Source organism: Thalassophryne amazonica, chromosome 19 (assembly GCF_902500255.1).
Source record: "Thalassophryne amazonica chromosome 19, fThaAma1.1, whole genome shotgun sequence".
In the NCBI taxonomy this organism is placed as follows: domain Eukaryota; kingdom Metazoa; phylum Chordata; class Actinopteri; order Batrachoidiformes; family Batrachoididae; genus Thalassophryne; species Thalassophryne amazonica.
The window spans coordinates 58,205,734-58,220,463 of record NC_047121.1 but is presented as its reverse complement, the minus strand read 5'-3'; the positions used below and the strand labels follow the sequence as shown (position 1 = coordinate 58,220,463).

The 14,730-nt window shown below is 41.6% G+C and overlaps 1 protein-coding gene across 1 annotated transcript in view; it reads left to right on the top strand.

Annotated features, from left to right (window-relative positions):
• The first annotated feature begins 4,873 nt into the window (after positions 1-4,873).
• Positions 4,874-14,730, top strand: part of ralgapa1 (Ral GTPase activating protein catalytic subunit alpha 1) — a 119,489-nt gene continuing 109,632 nt past the window's right edge. Inside the window, 4 exon segments of the mRNA XM_034195050.1 lie at positions 4,874-5,295; positions 13,687-13,797; positions 13,887-13,936; positions 14,450-14,507. Of these exon segments, the coding sequence (XP_034050941.1) occupies positions 5,190-5,295; positions 13,687-13,797; positions 13,887-13,936; positions 14,450-14,507 (325 nt within the window). The 5' untranslated portion in view covers positions 4,874-5,189.

Genomic DNA, 14,730 nt, shown 5'->3' with positions numbered 1-14,730 from the left:
AGACGTCGATTGAAAACACCCGCTGTCAGCTGTGATTAAATTGTGTCAATTTCGCGCGATTGCCTGTGCACGCGCGTACGCGAGAGAATCAAAATCCAACCCCTGTCCACATCGCAACACATGGGTATAACGGTAGAACTGGGCGATACCTTGAATTTTGGTATTGATCCGATAAATACAGGCCTAGTATCGCCAATATCGATACCGATACTTTTTCATATTTAAGCTTGATAGATCCAAAGGATCAAAAAGACTGAGGATAGAATTTTGCCAAACATTGTATGTGACAACAAAATACTTTATTATCACAATCAACATTTTTGTTTAAAAAAAATCACTCAACACAACTTAAAACAAAATCTCCTGAGGTAGAGGGCTGACAAAAAAACAAGGGTGCGCTGCTCCGTGTTGTGTGACACAGCGCAGCGCTGCTCTTACAGACAGAGAATAGACTTTAACGACTTCTGCATGCGCAGCAGTCAGTGCATGCGGGAGAGAAAAAAGCTTGAGTATCTTTTTACACAAGGATCGTTCAATATCAATACCAGCGTTGGTACTGATAGTATCGATATTAGGATTGATCCGCCCACCTCTAGGTAACAGATCAAGTCGGCGATTACCTGTTAAGGTGAAATAAGTTGGGGACCTTTTGTACCCCATGGCTGCTACGGTGGCCTAACAGGAACATTCACCACAAGAGGAATAACAAGGCACTGGTGAAACAAGAAGTTCTTAATGGTGATCGAGTGGAGGAGGTGATGGTTTGTATGTAACCCAGCACCTTTGGACACAAGATGAAAGCTTCAGTATGTCCTCAGACCCTGATCGTCTGGGATTTCCCAGGCATCAGAAGGATCTGTCAAGGGCCATGTGTATGTCGGCGTGCAACGACATTCCTGTGTAAAACAATCCCATCACAGCTGTATCTGTAGATTGACCCTGGATGTAGATTTTCTACACTGTGCTGCACACCCATGTCTTTTTGTGATGGGAAAAAAGAGACAGGATCAGGATTGTGAATCTTGAAGCCCTTAGCTCGGACCTGGCACAGAAGAGGCAGATGGGTGATTCAGTTGTCTAAGAAGCAGGAGGGTCATTCAGTAGCTCCATCTGCACCTGAACAGCCCTATTTAGGATTCACTCTGCTCACCCTGAACAGGGAGGGGGATGGAATAGGGATGGAATAGGTGCTTCACCCAAACCTGTCTGGATTATCACGTTCAGTGGGTCACCAGCTCTGCAGCAGAAATATAAAAACAAGTAATGAAATTTGGTACATTTAACATACAAACCCAAATGGACAACAAAATTTCTGGCCAACCAGAAAGGTGAACAGCTCTCCTCTCATGTGAACTCCATCTTTGCCTTGAGTGAAATAAGGAGAGCAGGAGAAGGACAGCTACGAGAGGATCAAGGGGGCTACACTTTCTTCTGGAAAACACTTCCTGGGGAGAAACAGTGAATCCACAGCATCTGTTTTGCCATAAAAAAAACCTCTCTCTTTCCTAAGTCCTAGTGGGTGCCATTGAACAGTTGATGACACTCCATCTCCTCTTATGAATAAACACCATACCATCATGGAAATCTTCTGTGATAAGCTGGACATCATCCTATCTGCTATCCCAGCATCTGACAAGGTCATCCTCCTCTGTAACTTCAATGCCTGTATTGGAAAGGACTACTGGCTCTGGAACAGAACCAATGGGAAGAAACAGAGTGGACAGGTGCAGTGTCAATGGCACCCTGTTTCTCACGAAGTGCACTGAATATGATCTCGTCATCATCAACACCATTTTCAGGCAAAAGCAAAAGTTCAGCCTCCTGGAAACATTCTCGCCTGAACCATTGATACCTGCTCAACTACACCATTGTACAGAGGCATGACCAGAGATATGTCTTGTCTACCAAGGCAATGACTGGTGCAGATGACTGTTGAACAGATCATCGTCTGATCTGCTCCAGGATCTAGCTAAACATCCACCCCAAGAGGAGGCCTGGACACTACAAAACTGTCAACAAGTTCAGTATCTCCAAGCTCGAAGACTCTGAAACAAATGCAGTTTCAACAGCGCCTGATGAAAGAACTCCCAACAAAGTACTCTGTCCTGGCTCTTAAACATTGGGACAAGCTCAAGACAGTCATAACAACAACCTGCCACTTGGACACCAGAAGAGGAAGCACCAGGAATGGTTTGATAAGAATGACCAGGTCCTCCGAAGCTTTCACCAACATGACATCAGTGCTCGATGGAAAGAACACTTTGAAGACCTCTTGAACACCAACTCAATCACTGAGAAGAAGGAGGAAGTGCTCAGCCATTTACCAACGCAAAACATTGTTGAAGAACTCAGCCGAACCCCAATTCTCAAAGAGACTCTTGTTGCCCTTAAAGGCAAGAAAAACAATGAAGCACCCAAGGAAGACAACATTCTCATTGAAGTCTTTAAAGACAGAGGTCCCTTTCTGTAACACCAACTGTACCAACTAATGATCAAAAGCTGAACTCAAGAAAAAAGCAGACCTGAAAGACTCAATGATTGTCACCATCTACAAGCAGAAAGAAGATAAGTCTGACTATGGAAACCATTGCTGAATCTCCTTACTGTCTATTGCAGAAAACATTCTTGCACAGATTGCCAACAACCCTCTTAGACTGCAAGCAGAAAACATCTTTCCTGAAACCCAGAATGACTTCCAACCATCAATACGGACAACACCATAATCCTCACTGGCCATCAATTTCAAGAAAAGTGTCAACAGCAACACCAACCATTGTACGTTGCCTTCACTGACTTGACAAAGGCATTCAACAGTGTGTCACAAATATTCTGTGAAAGATCCTGAGCAAAATGGGCTGTCCGGAGAAATTCATCAAGATCCAGAGGCTTCTCCATGATGACATGTCCGCCACAGTTTTGGTAAATGGCCCCAAAACTGAAACCTTCAATATTCAATCAGGAGTAAAGCAGGGCTATCATCACTCCTCCGGTCTTCATTATCTTCATGGCAGTAATACTCCACCTGATCAAGGACAAGGTGCCACCATTGATTGACATGTACAGAATGGATGGAAAGCTCTTCAGCCTGAGCCGAGAGCCAAGAACAAAATCACTGCCACTTCACTCCTGGACTTACAGTATGCCAACTACAGCAGCATGTCATCCTTTATGGAAGAAGGTCTTCATAAAATCCTTGAAACCTTCAACAAAGCCTACACCAAGCTTGGTCTTCACATCAACCTGAAGAAGACACAGGTCCTTTATCAGCCTCCACCCAACATGGTCAATGCAAAACTTCCTGCTGTGCAACTGCACAGACAGGTTCTGGGAAAACATAATACACTTTCCATATCTGGGCAGCCATGTGTCATCAAACACCACTATCAATGATGAGATCCAACACCGACTCAAGCTTCACACCCATGTTTTCAACAAGAGAGACCTTCGACACGATCTGAAAATCCTTGTTTACAAACCTATTGTCATACAAATCCTGTGTGCGAATCTGAGACCTGGACTACCTATCGCCACTACCTGAGGACCCTTGAGCGATTCCACCAATGCTGCCTGAGGAGTATTTTCCACATCTGTTGGGAAGATTTTGGTATCAACATTAGTATCCTGGCTGAAGCCAAACTCCAGAGTAAAGAGTGTGTCATCATCAAGAACCAGCTACGGTGGGTGGGTCATGTCATTAGGATGGAGGACAACCGACTTCCAAAACAGATCTTCTACTCCCAGCTGAGAGAAGGAAAACAGTCTTGAGGAGAGCAGAAGAAACATTACAAGGACCTCATGAAGTACAACCTGAAGACCTGCCCCACTGACTAGAAGACCTGGGAAGAACATGTAACGGGACGAAACAGCTGGTGACCCATCATCCACACGGGAGTGGAAGTCTTCAAAAAAATGAACAACATAGAGGAGAAAGAGGATGGAAAGAAACCAAGATCCTGGCTGTGGAGGAAAAATGGATATTTTCCTCATTTTTTTGAGACAGAAAATACTGGGCCAGGGTCATCCCCTGCTTGCATTCGGCCGTGTTGATATAACACATTGTGTTTCCCCAGTTTCATGACTAAACGTGATCATGGCCAGGACTAGCTAAAGGCCATGTTTGTATTATGATTTTGTTTTCATTATGGCAGAGGTCCTTAACATGGCTCTCTGTGAGTGGAAATCAGAAGGCTCAGTGGGTATGTTGTATGCGGTACTTTTGAACTTCTCCAGGTGCATCTGTTTTCTGCTTCAACCAAAAATAAATCTCTCTATGTCTGATTCCTGAATGCTCCTTTGCCGCCTGTCTCATTTTATGCTGACATCATCACAGAAATTCCACAACACTAACTGACAGAAGCTTCCCACAGCAACCACATGCAGGATCTGTCAGTCACAGTGCATGTCAAGCTGACCTGTTCAGTCATCTCCAAGTCCACCATCCCATTCGGGAATCGATCAAGAAACAACTTCCTCATCATTGACGGGTTTGAAACAATGTGTGCATTTTTATGTTATGAGACTATTGCGAAAATAATTTGTGTTGCATTTTATTTGTGTGAAAATTGCTGTACACATAAATTTTGATTGATTGTCTATTTTTTTTTTTTTTTTGGACACGTGAAGAGTTTTATTTTAGGATTTTGGTGGAGGGGGAGTGATTACATTTGTAGATGTGGATTTGGACCAGGCTTCCAGAAGTGTGCAAACACTTTTAGGGCCAAAGCTGCTTTTCTTGTAAAGTCTTCCAATACAGACTGAAGAAACGTTTGAAGGAGGAAGAAAAATTTATTAAAATTGTCATCGGACGCTGATCCGGAGTCTCTGGGGGGGGGGGGGGGGGGGGAACGCTCTGGTTGGCTCGCCCCACATCTGCCCCTCTAGCCTCGCCTTTGGCTGTGGCGCTAACGCTAGCTTAGCATTCAGCTAGGTGTTAGCCTTCAGGTTGCTGTGATTGATTGATACTCTCTAACCAGTTCCTTTTTACCAGGTCTAAATTTAACATGCGTGCTCTGCGGAACATTGTTTTCTTTGCAAACACACAGTTGTAGCCGTCGTGGGCTGTGCGTGCTGATGATATGCAGAAAACAGCGTTTTTCCGTCAACACTTGAAGATTAGCGTTAGCTGATGCTACATTCTTAGCTAGCTGCTGTCGCTGTTTTTTTTTTTCTTTTTGTCTCCTGCTTCAGGAATGTTCTCCAAAAAGCCTCATGGCGACGTTAAAAAGTCAACACAAAAAATACTGGACCCCAAGAAAGACGTATTAACGAGGCTAAAGCATCTCAGGATAGTCATCGGTAAGTTAAAGAGTTAAACAGCTAACACGTTAGCTTCTGCCTTCTGTTGTGTGCACGCCAGACTCCGTTTAAAGATATGACAGTTTAAAGCTGTCACACGTTAATCAAGATACTCGGTTTTGTTAAAAGGCTACAGTGCTTTTTTTGTTTTATTTTTATTGTCATCCATTGTAGAATGAGATTTTCTCTCATTACATTTTATGGTATTTATCTACATTTAATAAATCTTTAAATTTAACCTTTTCCAGACTAGGTTCAGTAATCTTTAAATTCAAAGTTGTCAAATATATAGTGAGTTGAAGCTGATTTTTAAGAGCATATGTCATTTTAACGCCCCTCATTACAGACGGAGTGACGTCACAGACATGTAAACAAACATTTCAGCTTCAAACAAAAGCCAGTTTGCATTTTTCAGACGCCACTCCTCATCACAGATGTTGTTTTTGCTTCTTTTTTAAAATTACTGGTTTTGATTAAAAATGTATTTTACAGGATTGTGAAAGACCGGGGTGGTGGTCAAGTGGTTAGTGCATTTGGTTTCAGTGCAGAAGGTTCCCGGTTCAAACCCCACCTCTACCACTTGCACATGCAGATCCGCCACGGATTTGCTGTGGCGACCCTGAGTGCAAACAAGGGAGCAGACAAAGGGACATACTTACTTACGGGACCGTGAAAAACCATTTCAGGTTCTGTAATAATCCAAGAGCCAAATCTTAGACTGTTTTATTCTCAAGTACCGTAACTGAGTGTCAGTCTGTGTGGACATTTTCTCCTGTCCACTGCCCATAGAACAGCGCACCAGACCTTTTATATTCTCCTTGCAAGTGGTGCGATTACACAGAGGTGACATCATGTTGTGTTTTCGTGTTGAGCTCCACGGTTGTAGACCCAGCCACTTGGTGCTGTAGTCCTAGCTCCTGGAGGAAGCACGCCTGTGGATCCCCAGGAAGAGTTAGAGGACTTGACTAAGGATAGGGAAGTTTGGGATGAGCTGCTTGGTCTGCTGCCACTGTGACCTGGACTTGCGTAAGTGGCAGAAAATGAATGAATGTACAGTTTCAGTAACAAACTGAAGTTTGCAAACTAATGTTCAGAGATGTAAGCTCTTTTGCCTATGGAACTGAAGCATGTCTCAGGCCAGTTCCACTCTGTTGTGCTGCACCACATTGCATTACTGGTAATGACAAAATTGAAAATGACTCAAAATGCATTGTAACAACTGTATTTTACAATCTATTAGCTTGTATTCAGGCCAGTCACAGCCTTATCACAAAGTAGTGATGTGAAAAATTTCAGAAAGGAGGCATTTTGCAAAGTTAAAAAGATTGATGAAGAATTAACTGAATCTACCATTTTCCACAGAAAGCTCCTCATTGCTCAGTTGAAACTGTTGGGTCAGCGGCTTGATTACCAGCTGCTCCTCTCTGTGTCCTTACAAGTATTTAGTCATTGTCTTGGCTTTTACCCTCAAGCCAGCACAGTTATACTCATTTAAGATGCTGTGTGGAAGACATGTGACCTCCTCTACATTAAGCAAGCAGATGAAACAAACTGACTTGGGAACACAAACACTGTCTGGAACCCAGGAATCATCAACACTGTCTTAATCAAGGGTAGCAGAAAGAGCATGAAACTCACGATGGAGTGAGGAAAACCATGCAAAACCTCTCACACTACGTACACACACCCTTTACCTGTGTTTTACCAATTCTGTGCAGTGCCGTTTTGGATCCAAAAGAGGATTTGAGCACAAATGAGCCAGTATTTAAAACTAGTATTTTTAAAGTGGTTTACAGATTACAATGGTTTTCTTTAATTTAGAAAACTATGTTTTCATTTTGCTCTTCAGTTTTCTTTCCTGATGATGCAGTGGCTGGCATGCACGTTGTACTGCAGTGCAGATATATTCTCTCTGTTTTCTATTGTGTGTGTGTGTGTGTGTGTGTGTGTGTGTGTGTGTGTGTGTGTGTGTGTTGAACCTGATTCATGTTTAGTGACCTCAGAGGGAAATAAATGGTTGCAAATGCTTCTCCTCTCTGTCCACAACATAAGCTCAAATTCCTATTTGTGTTCTGGTGTGTGTGTGTGTGTGTGTGTGTGTGTGTGTGTGTGTGTGTGTGTGTGTGTGTGTGTGTGTGTGTGTGTGTGTGTGTGTGTGTGTGTGTGTGTGTGTGTGTGTGTGAGAGAGAGAGAAGTGGGGTGTGTCCCTCTGTTATCTTTGAGGAATAACAGTCTTGGAGGCAGTGATTTAATGTTAGTCTCTGCTGACTGTTTGCATTCTGACTTGAAACTCAACCTTTTCCAGTTGGTTGGATGTTATTGCTGCAGTACAGATATATTCTCTCTGTTTCTATAAAGTGTGTGTGTGTGTGTGTGTTTTCGTTCCCCAGGCTGAAGAGAACCTGATTACTGTTTACAGTGACCTCAAAGGGAAATGATTTCAAATGCTTCCGTTCTCTGTCCACGACAGAAACTTAAATTCCTGTTTGTGTTCTGGCTGTTGCTGCTGCTGGTTTGTGTGTCAGAAAAATGGACTGTACCCCTTTGTTGTCTATGGGGAATGTACGCTAACAGTCTTGGAGGCAGTGATTTTATGTTCTTATTTGCTGATGGGATTTTTGTTTGTTTGTTTTCCTGAAAAGTCCTGAAACATTATTTTCAGTCTGCCTGTTGGGTTTGTGATCATTGTTTGTCTGTCAACAGAATTATTCAAGAAGCTTTCAGACAATTGCCACAAAATGTTTTAAGATGAGAAAACCTTTGGTTTGGATGTAGTTTCTGGGTTATTTTATAATGTGTTTTTATACCTTGAGCTTGAGGTGTTGCAGTTATCAGTTTTTCAAAGTGTTCTGCTTATGCTGAAGAAGTCTGGTTCCTGTCTGTGAATTGTCAAACACCAGATGTTGCTGATGCCCCCAGACGCTGCTAATAAAGTCCCTGATTTTATTATTGGGTTCCCAGAACTACGATACTTTCATGCTCACCCCAAGCTTAGCTCAGAGGCCCCTCCGTTGTCTAAGACATGATCTTTGAGTCCCTAACTGTGTCTGTTTAGCTCCCCCCCTTCTGATCCAAAAACATGATCTGATCTGTGAGTTTTGGGATCTGTTGCACCCCTAGTGCAAACACCTCTGATCTTTTTAAACCATTGCAGTCTGCATGTAGGGTCTGGCAGTGTCCAGTCTGTTCTTCCAAAATGTATCTTTCAGCCCCCCCACCCCCAACCCACCCCCCAATATTTCATCTTTATTCTCAAATGGGCTTTTTCACAATCAGGTGAAGAAGCAATGATAATCCCATCTTTAACATTTTCTATTGATAGTTACATTTGTTCATTATATAAATGACACTTGTTTTAATCTGAATCGTGATAGGGGTGGTGGCCAAGTGGTTAATGCACTTGGTTTCAGTGCGGAAGGTTCCCGGTTCGAATCCCACCCCTACCAGATTTCTCCATGTAATGTGGAGTTTCGTCAGGAAGGGCATCCGGTATAAAATTTGTGCCAATTCAACATGCAGATCCACCTTGGATTTGCTGTGGCAACCCCGAGTACAAACCAAGGGGGCAGCCGAAGGGACTTACTTTACTTACTTACTTGTTTTAATCTGAATACATTTCTAACCATAGTAGCACCAACAGAAATGTCCATTGTTCAGTGTTCAGTGTTCATTATTGGCTTTGCTCAAAAAGTAAATGAGTCCACCCACCACTTTAATCATATCTTAGATCTTGTTCTGACTTATGGTATGGAAATAGAAGACTTAACAGTATTCCCTGAAAACTCCCTTCTGTCTGATCATTTCTTAATAACATTTACATTTACTCTGATGGACTACCCAGCAGTGGGGAATAAGTTTCATTACACTAGAAGTCTTTCAGAAAGCACTGTAACTAGGTTTAAGGATATGATTCCTTCTTTATGTTCTCTAATGCCATATACCAACACAGTGCAGAGTAGCTACCTAACTCTGTAAGTGAGATAGAGTATCTCGTCAATAGTTTTACATCCTCATTGAAGACAACTTTGGATGCTGTAGCTCCTCTAAAAAAGAGAGCTTTAAATCAGAAGTGCCTGACTCCGTGGTATAACTCACAAACTCGTAGCTTAAAGCAGATAACCCGTAAGTTGGAGAGGAAATGGCGTCTCACTAATTTAGAAGATCTTCACTTAGCCTGGAAAAAGAGTCTGTTGCTCTATAAAAAAAAAAAGCCCTCCGTAAAGCTAGGACATCTTTCTACTCATCACTAATTGAAAAAAATAAGAACAACCCCAGGTTTCTTTTCAGCACTGTAGCCAGGCTGACAAAGAGTCAGAGCTCTATTGAGCTGAGTATTCCATTAACTTTAACTAGTAATGACTTCATGACTTTCTTTGCTAACAAAATTTTAACTATTAGAGAATAAATTACTCATAACCATCCCAAAGACGTATCGTTATCTTTGGCTGCTTTCAGTGATGCCGGTATTTGGTTAGACTCTTTCTCTCCGATTGTTCTGTCTGAGTTATTTTCATTAGTTACTTCATCCAAACCATCAACATGTTTATTAGACCCCATTCCTACCAGGCTACTCAAGGAAGCCCTACCATTATTTAATGCTTCGATCTTAAATATGATCTATCTTTGTTAGTTGGCTATGTACCACAGGCTTTTAAGGTGGCAGTAATTAAACCATTACTTAAAAAGCCATCACTTGACCCAGCTATCTTAGCTAATTATAGGCCAATCTCCAACCTTCCTTTTCTCTCAAAAATTCTTGAAAGGGTAGTTGTAAAACAGCTAACTGATCATCTGCAGAGGAATGGTCTATTTGAAGAGTTTCAGTCAGGTTTTAGAATTCATCATAGTACAGAAACAGCATTAGTGAAGGTTACAAATGATCTTCTTATGGCCTCGGACAGTGGACTCATCTCTGTGCTTGTTCTGTTAGACCTCAGTGCTGCTTTTGATACTGTTGACCATAAAATTTTATTACAGAGATTAGAGCATGCCATAGGTATTAAAGGCACTGCGCTGCGGTGGTTTGAATCATATTTGTCTAATAGATTACAATTTGTTCATGTAAATGGGGAATCTTCTTCACAGACTAAAGTTAATTATGGAGTTCCACAAGGTTCTGTGCTAGGACCAATTTTATTCACTTTATACATGCTTCCCTTAGGCAGTATTATTAGACGGTATTGTTTAAATTTTCATTGTTACGCAGATGATACCCAGCTTTATCTATCCATGAAGCCAGAGGACACACACCAATTAGCTAAACTGCAGGATTGTCTTACAGACATAAAGACATGGATGACCTCTAATTTCCTGCTTTTAAACTCAGATAAAACTGAAGTTATTGTACTTGGCCCCACAAATCTTAGAAACATGGTGTCTAACCAGATCCTTACTCTGGATGGCATTACCCTGACCTCTAGTAATACTGTGAGAAATCTTGGAGTCATTTTTGATCAGGATATGTCATTCAAAGCGCATATTAAACAAATATGTAGGACTGCTTTTTTGCATTTACACGATATCTCTAAAATCAGAAAGGTCTTGTCTCAGAGTGATGCTGAAAAACTAATTCATGCATTTATTTCCTCTAGGCTGGACTATTGTAATTCATTATTATCAGGTTGTCCTAAAAGTTCCCTAAAAAGCCTTCAGTTAATTCAAAATGCTGCAGCTAGAGTACTGACGGGGACTAGAAGGAGAGAGCATATCTCACCCATATTGGCCTCTCTTCATTGGCTTCCTGTTAATTCTAGAATAGAATTTAAAATTCTTCTTCTTACTTATAAGGTTTTGAATAATCAGGTCCCATCTTATCTTAGGGACCTCGTAGTACCATATCACCCCAATAGAGCGCTTCGCTCTCAGACTGCAGGCTTACTTGTAGTTCCTAGGGTTTGTAAGAGTAGAATGGGAGGCAGAGCCTTCAGCTTTCAGGCTCCTCTCCTGTGGAACCAGCTCCCAATTCAGATCAGGGAGACAGACACCCTCTCTACTTTTAAGATTAGGCTTAAAACTATCCTTTTTGCTAAAGCTTATAGTTAGGGCTGGATCAGGTGACCCTGAACCATCCCTTAGTTATGCTGCTATAGACGTAGACTGCTGGGGGGTTCCCATGATGCACTGTTTCTTTCTCTTTTTGCTCTGTATGCACCACTCTGCATTTAATCATTAGTGATCGATCTCTGCTCCCCTCCACAGCATGTCTTTTTCCTGGTTCTCTCCCTCAGCCCCAACCAGTCCCAGCAGAAGACTGCCCCTCCCTGAGCCTGGTTCTGCTGGAGGTTTCTTCCTGTTAAAAGGGAGTTTTTCCTTCCCACTGTAGCCAAGTGCTTGCTCACAGGGGATCGTTTTGACCGTTGGGGTTTTACATAATTATTGTATGGCCTTGCCTTACAATATAAAGCGCCTTGGGGCAACTGTTTGTTGTGATTTGGCGCTATATAAAAAAATTGATTGATTGATTGATTGTTGTTAGTTATTATCCGTAGTTTCTCCAAAAATATTAGTCCTATCAACGGTCCGTTTTGCCAATGTTCATCCTTGACTCAAATTACATAAGCATACCAAACGGCAAATGTCAGCTCTTCACAGTTTGTCCGTGATTGAAGTTATATGCACACACAGTTTTGTCTTTTCTGTATTCTGCTGCAAGCAGGTGCTTTTAATTTTACACACCCACAAACAGAGGTGGAAGACATCAAACACAATACAGTTTTCAGTCCTGGAAACGGCAGCGTGACACAACTAAACTGACTAAACCAATTAACTAAAAAAACAAAAAAAACAAACAAAAAATAAATAACACTCACAACACTGTAAAACTAACATGAACCACAGTAACAACATTTAAAACCCCCAAAACCCCGGACTCCCATGTTGCATGGCACCACAATGTCCATTGTTCACTATTGTTAGTTAATATCTAATTTCTCTAAAAATATTAGTCCTATCATCTTTCTGTTTTCGCAGTGGTCATCCTTGACCCAAAATACATAAGCATACCAAACAGCAAATGTCAGCTCTTCCCAGTTTGTCTGTGATCAAAGCCATACATGCCTACACTCACACAGAGGCCACTTGGCTATTATAACATAGAATATTTGCTAAATCCGCAGTACGGATCAGATCTGGATCAAACTTAGTCTATTCATTGAGAGTGCCAGTTTGGACCTCATTGTCACAAATGAGACTGGTTGAGGTGCTTTTGATTGAGATATAATGCAAAATGTACACCAAATGGGCTTTTCAATATTAAATTCAAATGTCCACAAAATCCACAATCCGGATCAAACTTGGTCAGGTGATGGGAGTGCTATTCTGCACCTCACTTTCACATATGAGAGTGATTGGGGCATGTTTGATGAAGATATACTGTAAAATACAAATTAAATGGAATTTTCAGTGTTAAATTTAAATGGCCTCAAAATCTGTAATCTGGATCAGATCCGGATCAAACTTTGTCAGTCAATAGAATAGAATAGAAATTTTATTCTCATTGCACTTATATACATACAATGAAACTTGTCCTCTGCATTTAACCCATCCTAATTACAGTTGGACACAGTCTAACCACTAGGAGCAGTGGGCAGCCACAGTCCAGTGCCTGGGGATCAACTCCAGATGTAGAGACGCTGCCTTGGTCAGGGGCAGAGAAAGGATCAGACCCTAAATAGGCATGTTTTTGATTGTGGGAAGAAACCGGAGTGCCCGGAGAAAACCCACGCAGACATGAGGAGAACATGCAAACTCCACACAGAAAGGCTGGGAATCGATCCCACAACCTTCTTGCTGCGAGGCACCGGTGCTAACCACTAACCCACCGTGCTGCCCTACCATAACACTACACTACATAACACTGGTATCAGTGTTATGACAGTGTTACGTAGGATGGTATACATAAGATATCGTCTTTCATAATGCTGTCAAATATGAAAGACATTTGATCTCTTTTGAAAGTCATGAATATTTGAAAATTTGTTCTGTGTTAAAGATGGGGATTTTTCCTGACTTTGCCCTTTGACCTATGACCTTGAAAATTGAATCAGTTCTTGCCTATCAGGATATTAATGTTCAGTAAAAATTTCAGAACAGCATAAAATTGTGGGCTCCAGGCTGTTCACAAACAGACAGACAAACAAACGGGCAATAACATTACCTCCGCCAACGAGGAGGTAACTTCAAAATTTTCAAAATGCTGCGGGATGTTGGGGTACTTTGGGGAGGAGTACCAAGTCCTCCCAAAAGTACCCCAACATCCAGCAGCAAATTTCAGATGTTCTCCTGTAGACGGCAAACATCAGACAGATGTTTATGATGAGATAAATACACCTTTTAACACCTCACCATAGAATCAGTTGTGTTCAGTCTCTCTCGTGTTTGTGTTTGTTGCAGAAAATGCAGAATCCTCAGAACTGAAGCAGTTTTTTGATGCAAACTGCTCCCATATCTACTATGTATTCTTTGAAAACTTTGTCAGCATTGAGGTCAGCCTCAAGCAAAAAGGTGAGTTTGCATGAGTCCAGTGTCCAAGGTCAAACTGCCGAGATGAGCAGTGATTGGTCAGATTTCTCAGGGCCATTTATGTGTTTCAGGTCACAAGTCTCAGAGGGAGGAGCTGGACTCCATCCTCTTCATTTTTGAGGTAAAGTTGAAGCTCCGCTTCTATCTGCACGTCTCAGTGGTGCAGTGTATTCTCATTACGTGTATAATTGTAATATTTTCTTTTTTTGACACTGCTTTCACACACACACACAGCCTTTATTTTAATACTGTCAACAACACAACAGAGTTCCCCCAGAGTGGACTGAAGTGCACAGTAGTTCAGTGAGCACAAATATACTTCTGTGGTTCACTGTATTAATATATAAGATGCGTAGTTTGGACATTTTTGTGGCATCAGAGAAAGCTGATGTCGGCCTATGTTTAATCCTTGTACTCGTCACTTGAAGTCTGCCCCTCAGTGTACAAAGATGAACTTATTTGCGAACACGGTCTCATGTGTGTTACTGTGTGGTTAAAAACCAGATTTCTCACATTAAATGCTGCAGATCCAGACGTAAGATGTTCTGGCCTCAAATATCTTGACAGGTCTAGGTCTTGTTGTGTTAAAAATTCAAATGAAATCTAAGGTTTGACTTTTTTTTTTTTTCTTCAGAAAATCCTTCAGCTGCTTCCAGAAAGGATCCAGAGTCGATGGCAGTTCCACAGCATCGGTAATGTGCACAAAAACACTGAAAGTCCACCAGGGTCAGTTTATCAGCCTGAATCACAGGTGGTGCTGTCACACAGCATTGTATCTATTGGTGTTCTGTTTGACCTTTTAACATTTAGGGGTGGCAAGCAATTAAAAAAGCCATCTAATGACAGGCAGGGTGATTAATTCATCTCATATTGTATTTTCGGGAATACAAGTCGTGGTTTTATTTATTTTATTTT